The sequence below is a fragment of the Neofelis nebulosa genome, chromosome 12 (genome assembly GCF_028018385.1).
Source record: "Neofelis nebulosa isolate mNeoNeb1 chromosome 12, mNeoNeb1.pri, whole genome shotgun sequence".
NCBI lineage: Eukaryota > Metazoa > Chordata > Mammalia > Carnivora > Felidae > Neofelis > Neofelis nebulosa.
In genome coordinates this window covers 77,314,235-77,320,518 of record NC_080793.1, presented here as the reverse complement: position 1 = coordinate 77,320,518, position 6,284 = coordinate 77,314,235, and the positions used below count along the sequence as shown (strand labels likewise).

At 46.2% G+C, this 6,284-nt stretch overlaps 1 protein-coding gene across 2 annotated transcripts; it reads right to left on the bottom strand.

The window, feature by feature from the left end:
• Positions 1–834: 834 nt before the first annotated feature.
• Positions 835–5,853, bottom strand: RFK (riboflavin kinase). Of its 2 annotated transcripts, none has more exons than XM_058695666.1 (4): positions 5,556–5,853; positions 4,529–4,680; positions 2,626–2,728; positions 835–1,627 (listed from the first exon to the last, which is right to left on the bottom strand). In XM_058695666.1, the coding sequence occupies exons 1-4, from the start codon at positions 5,635–5,637 to the stop codon at positions 1,497–1,499; spliced, it is 468 nt and encodes a 155-aa protein (XP_058551649.1). In that variant the 5' UTR covers positions 5,638–5,853; the 3' UTR covers positions 835–1,496. The 2 variants fall into 2 exon arrangements, with proteins under 2 accessions (XP_058551649.1, XP_058551648.1); XM_058695665.1 differs by lacking the exon at positions 835–1,627 and adding an exon at positions 1,958–2,057 and having other exon boundaries at positions 2,616–2,728; positions 5,556–5,767.
• Positions 5,854–6,284: the final 431 nt, after the last annotated feature.

Here is a 6,284-nt window from a genome sequence, read left to right as displayed (position 1 = left end):
AGTGTCCCAAGTAGCCAAATACTGCTTCATAGTTAGGAGGAAGAAGAAATGCATAGCGTGAGGATTTTTTAACTAAAGCTTTATTATGTATGCCTTTTCCCCAAGCTACAAGCACTGTTTAGCATTAAATTACATTGTGCGTACACAGCTACGACAGTTTACATTTGCTCAGGAATATATAATTACATTAAAAATAAATAACTGTTTCATAATTTAATTGGCTCTTAAAAGGTTTCTCTAGGAGGAAAACAAATGTTTGTGTTCTTCAAGAAACTGGTATATACAAATCATCCACTGTGTGCTCACCCTAAACATGAGGAAACCTAAGGATGAAGTTCTGGGCATTTTTTTCCCTACAATGCAATACAGCTTTGCACTTAGTCACTGTTCACGGGGTGAAGGGATGGAATGATATAGGCGCCATCTTTTGTCCAAGTGTATAGCTGTAGAACATTCTATTCTTTTTTTTTTTTTTTTTTTTTTTTTGGGACAGAGAGAGACAGAGCATGAACGGGGGAGGGGCAGAGAGAGAGGGAGACACAGAATCGGAAACAGGCTCCAGGCTCCGAGCCATCAGCCCAGAGCCTGACGCGGGGCTCGAACTCACGGAGTGCGAGATCGTGACCTGGCTGAAGTTGGACGCTTAACCGACTGCGCCACCCAGGCGCCCCATAGCTGTAGAACATTCTAAATGGAACAGGGAAAACAAACAAACAAAAATAACCCTGACATTGACAACTGTTTCAAGGAAGACAGAACCAAAATCAAGAAAAACGTTGAACATCGACTCTAAAAAGGACAAATGTTATACCACACAGACATGCAACACAGGGATTTAGAAAAACACTCATTTTACTGCTCTAGGAGACAGATGATAGGAAGAGGAAGTCTAGACCAATTGGAACTGAGTCAGCTGTAACAAAAATGGAACACAGGACAATGATTTGACCTCATAGAGGAAATGACTAACTACAGTGAAACCCCACATGTCTATTTGTAATATATTAACATACCAGATATCAAAAATATAAAGTATGGATTTTCCCCCTTCGGTTTATAATAAACTCTCAAAGCTCTGGTGAATACACTTCTTTATAAGCCTTCTCTAGTTAGCAGCACATCCTACACAGATACATACATGCTACTTTTTACCATGAGAATTATAGTCCTCATCTCAAAACCAGTGACTTGCCTTTTTACCCATAATTATACACATTTCATTCCCATTATAAGACACTTAAGACCTGTCTAGTGGTACATTTCAAATGACATATCGCATACAAAAGAAGCTTGATTTTTAAAATGAATCATTTTAGTACTACAGCATGATGCGTGGAATTTGAACAGTTGAAGCATAATGTGGTAAGTACATCGTACTGTTTAATTCACAGCCGTAGGAAAATGTCTTGATTTTTAAAATATAACAACTGAGGAGTTATGAGTAGTGAGATACGAGAAAACAGTGAATGAATAAATAAGAGTAAGATGATTTTTCATCAGTGGCCATTCATTATTTTGCTTTTAGGAACCCGGAAGAAAGTATCTTCTTTCAATTTCAAATGTTCTGGTAAATCTAGTCGTTTCTTGGCTTCCTCGATATCACCTTGAATTGCTGAAATAAGGGACTCTGTAGAGAGAACACAGCAGGCAGACGATGAGAAACTGCCGCTCTACTCTCTCTACTCGTTCAGACTCTCCCGAAAGCTCACAGGCTGGCAGCGCCTTTAGCACAGGGGAGACGCCCAGTAAATGTTTGTCCCGTCCCTTCTTCTGGACTGAGACTGACGTAAACATCAATGGTACACAAAAGATGTCCCTCTTCTCCTGGCAATTTCTCAGAGAAAGGCATTTGCAAAAAGTGTGTCACGAGTACCAAATGGAAGGCAGATTCACGATCAAGCCTCTTCAGCATTTACATTTGTAAAAGACCCTCTCCAACAGAATCAAAGTGACCACACTACGCTGACATACTTGATGCTCTATGTTTCAAATATTGACTTAGTTTGTTACACTTCAAGCACTGCAAGGCATCTTTATTCACGACAGCATTCTCTCTTGTTCCTTGAAATATGAAAAGGAAATAGAGATTTCACTAACTTCCTACTGTTGGGAGAGAAGCAGCCAGCCTACTGATACCGATAAGAAGTATCACATACTTATGTGACCCTGGGCAAACTATTTAACCCTCCTCTGCCGATCCCCTCACCTGTGAAATGGGCAAAATAATTCCTCATGTTATGGTGGGGGCAAGTGACTTGATTCATGTAAGGCACTTACAGTGCCTGGCATATACTAAATGCTCAAATACCGGGGCGCCTGGGTAGCTCAGTCGGTTGAGCGTCCGACTTCGGCTCAGGTCACGATCTCGCGGTCTGTGAGTTCGAGCCCCGCGTCGGGCTCTGGGCTGATGGCTCGGAGCCTGGAGCCTGTTTCCGATTCTGTGTCTCCCTCTGTCTCTGCCCCTCCCCCGTTCATGCTCTGTCTCTCTCTGTCTCAAAAATAAAGGAACGTTAAAAAAAAAAAAAATCTAAATGCTCAAATACCATCTCTCCTGCCATGCTGTTACTAGCAGAAGCATTAGAAGTGGCTGCAGTAATTCCTAAGAAGACCTAAAGGGAACTTTACCTAAAGAATCAAAGTTCTTCTCAGGTCTGAGGTAGCCAACGATGGCCACATTGAGGATTTCCCCATAGAAGTCCTCTTCGAAGGTATGCATGATATGAGTTTCCTATAGTTAAGAAATATCAAAAAGATTACCAGCAGATCACAGAATACCTGAAATTTGAAATATTACCTTCACATTTACGGTGGGGGTCATTTAAATGAAACCATGAACGCTTGCGAAATTTTTAAAGACAGGTTAAAATCTGAGTGTAGTTTTCCTCCCGAATGCTTCCATCAGTCCTGTTCCTGCTCCTGACCTTACATGTAAACATTGTACTGAGTAAGGCAGATGTTATACCACAAAGATTGAGCACAATGCTAAGCAGTTCTGGGCCATCTCTACTGTTTTTACCAGTACTTAGTCCTGTGGTTTTCCAACCGTGACACGCTTCTGTAAGCTCTTCATGGACGCTGAAATTTATACCAACTCTGTTTCTGCCATGCGCCTGAGCTGACCAAGACTCAGCCCTATCTCGAAGATTAAGCTGTTAAGTGATAGGGGTACTGTGAACAGAGCAGAAGGGTATGCCCTTAAGGTAGTTTAAGAGGAAAGAAAAAAAAGCATCACCTCGCAATTTTATCAGAAAGCACCATTTGTGTAGTAAGCAGCTCTATCTTAGCAGGATGAGCAAGTAATTAAAAAGTCAATGAACTATATTAATTGTGGCAAGCTCAATTTTATAAAACATGCTCTTAAGTAATTCACTTAAAAAATTTTTTTTAACGTTGACTTATTTCTGAGAGACAGAGAGCACAGAGCATGAGCAGGGGAGGGGCAGAGAGAGAGGGAGACACAGAACCCAAAGCAGGCTCCAGGGTCCGAGCTGTCAGCACAGAGCCGACAAAGGGCTCAGACTCACAAACCATGAGATCACGATCTGAACCGAAGTCGGACACTTAATCGACTGAGCCACCCAGGCGTCCCATAAGTAATTCACTTTTATCTCCAGTGAGGATAAGTCCATGGGCAGCTATAAAAATTAATATTGCAATTTTGGCTTGAAACTCTACTTTTTATTTTCTACAGGACTTGAAAGACAAATGCACCAAAATTCGTAACTTTAGAATGTTAAAGGCAATCCTCGCGGTAACTGCACAGAAAATAGTTATGTCAAATACACAAAAGGAAATAAGGCAATCAAAATTTGTCACTGCAAAAAAAAAAAAAAAAAAAAAAAAAATTAAAAAACAAAAGGCAGCAGTGGAAGAAATATCAAAAAGGCTGTAAGGAATTTAGAAAACAGCAAAATAGGGGCGCCCGGGTGGCTCGGTCGGTTAAGCGTCCGACTTCGGCTCAGGTCATGATCTCGCGGTTTGTGAGTTCGAGCCCCGCGTCGGGCTCTGTGCTGACAGCTCAGAGCCTGGAGCCTGTTTCAGATTCTGTGTCTCTCTCTCTCTGACCCTCCCCCGTTCATGCTCTGTCTCTCTCTGTCTCAAAAATAAATAAACGTTAAAAAAAAATTAAAAAAAAAAAAAAGAAAAGAAAACAGCAAAATAGCAGAAGTCCCTCCTCAGCAGTCATTAGCTTACATGTAAATGGATTAAACTCTCCAAAGAAAAGGCAGAGATTAACAGAACGATTATAAAGCACAATCCAATTAGCCCCCCCCCCCCTTTTTACAAGAGATCATTTTCTTTAAGAGATTCGCTTTGGATCCAAAGACACAATACACTGAAAGGAGGACAAGCTCTTCCATTCAAACAGTAACTAAACACTTGAAAATCCTTCAAGAACGCTGTCAGAAAGCCTAGTCATTTGGACTATGCTGTGAGCACCACTGGGGAGTTCTACATGCATCTGCTACCGAATATTACCTTAAATCATTATCCCATTTCCAGTTACAGACCTAGATAGAACTCTTACCATGGACTTTTTTGTATTTTTGTAGTACGGGTTCCATCCTATGCTCACCACCATCTTATGAACATCTCCACTGCCAACACTGGCCCAACCATAATAAATGCCAGTGGATACATCAGCTGGGAGATTGTCAACTACTTGTTCCGGAAAGTTAGCTAAATAACAGAAACAAATAGTACGAGTGTTAACAGCGTCATAGTAAATCTTTACAAAAATCGCAGGCAAGGAAGCATAGTCTAAATCATTAGGCTCACCAGAGTCCCAGGACCCTGCCCTGCCTATGCTTATCAATCCCACCCTCCTTCGATAGTCTGGCTCAGGTTTTTCTTTCTCATCTCCATGTGGATAGGTTAAGAACAATTAAGTGTATAAACATCTCCAAAAAAAAACACATACTCTTGAGGCAGAAGAAAACGGGTGCACCAACAGCTGGGGTTTTAGACCCGGGCTTTCTTAAGGAGATTCGGAATCTCTTGAAACGATTCTTATTCTCCAAATATGGGCGCCTACGTCCCAAGCTCAACAACCGGGGATAACCGTGGTATGTGTTTTTCAGGATGAATTACACATGATCAGGTCCTGCCTACTGAAACGAATGTAGACAGACCAAAAAGGAGATCTGATTCTCATCCAATTACTAGCAAGACATTTAAAGAGAACAAAAAACCTTGCAGTTGGCTTGGCAATCTAACCAGCCTGGTTCACGTTACGTTTTCTAACGGGGAAGCCGCGTGCCAGGCCTGGCAGCTCTAGCTCGGTTGGATAGGGAGGCGGGAAAGAGGGGTCCCGAAACTCCGCTCGCCTTTCTGCCCTCACCACCCCTCCGGCCCAGTTCCTCGGTGAGCTCGGAGCCAGGGACAGGAACGAGTTTCCTCAACCCGCCTCAACAAAGCAGAAACCAGGCGGAGCGGAGGGCGTCGCCTCTGCCCTCGGCCCCAAGTTCCCCATCTGACGTCCCCGCTCCCGCCTGACCCAACCCCGCGAGTCGGAGGGGTGCCCCAGAGGGGGGCCCGCGACCGTCCGCGCTCACCCGTAGGGATGCCCAGCTGCTTGGAGCCGCGGCCGAAGCCCCGCACCACCTGGCCGCGGCAGAAATACGGCAGGTGCCTCATGACGCCGTCCGCTCGGGGCGCGGGCTGCGACCGGGGTCGCGGGTCCGGCGAAGCCGCCGTCGAAGCGGTGCCCGGATCTCCCGGACCAGCCGGGGGACGCAAGCGGGAGCTCGGCCGGCCGGCCGGGAGGGCGGGCGCGCTACGAGCTTGGCGGCGCGGACGACACGCCGCAGTGAGTCCGTCACGCCGCCGACCCAACAGGAGCCGCCGAGCGACCCAGAGGAGCTGCGGCGGCGGCGGCGGGTACCGGTGCGGGCGGCGGGAGGGAGGGCGGGAGGGTCAGCGTGGGAGGGCCCGAGCCCGCCCAGCGCCGCGAGCCTGCGCACACTTCCTCAGCTAAACGCCTCACAGCCCTCTCGGCTTCCGTAGCCTCGCCCCCGCGCGGGCCCGCCCCCAGCCGTGGCCCTGGAGCCACCGCCCCGCCCCTCCTTGGCCTCTCCCGCCCCGGGAGGTGGAAAGTGTGGCTGGAATCGCTCTCGTCCTGCGGGCTGTGAGAGCACCGGTCTCCGACAGCCCTACGTGTTTCTGTTCCCTCCCACCGTGTTCATAACGATCCTGACGCCAGATGTGTTCTTTGGCTCCTTGGCAACCGCCAGCTCGATGGTCATTCGTCATTCATTCGTTCTTTCCACGTTTATTAAAGTTCC

Excerpts from the sequence above, each read along its gene's own strand:
- RFK (XM_058695666.1), bottom strand. The coding sequence starts at position 5,637 with ATGAGGCACCTGCCGTATTTCTGCCGCGGCCAGGTGGTGCGGGGCTTC. Across the intron at positions 4,681-5,555 it reads GCAGCTGGGCATCCCTACGG|CTAACTTTCCGGAACAAGTA; the intron begins GTGAGCGCGGAC and ends TCTGTTATTTAG. Across the intron at positions 1,628-2,625 it reads GAAGAACTTTGATTCTTTAG|AGTCCCTTATTTCAGCAATT; the intron begins GTAAAGTTCCCT and ends TTCTCTCTACAG.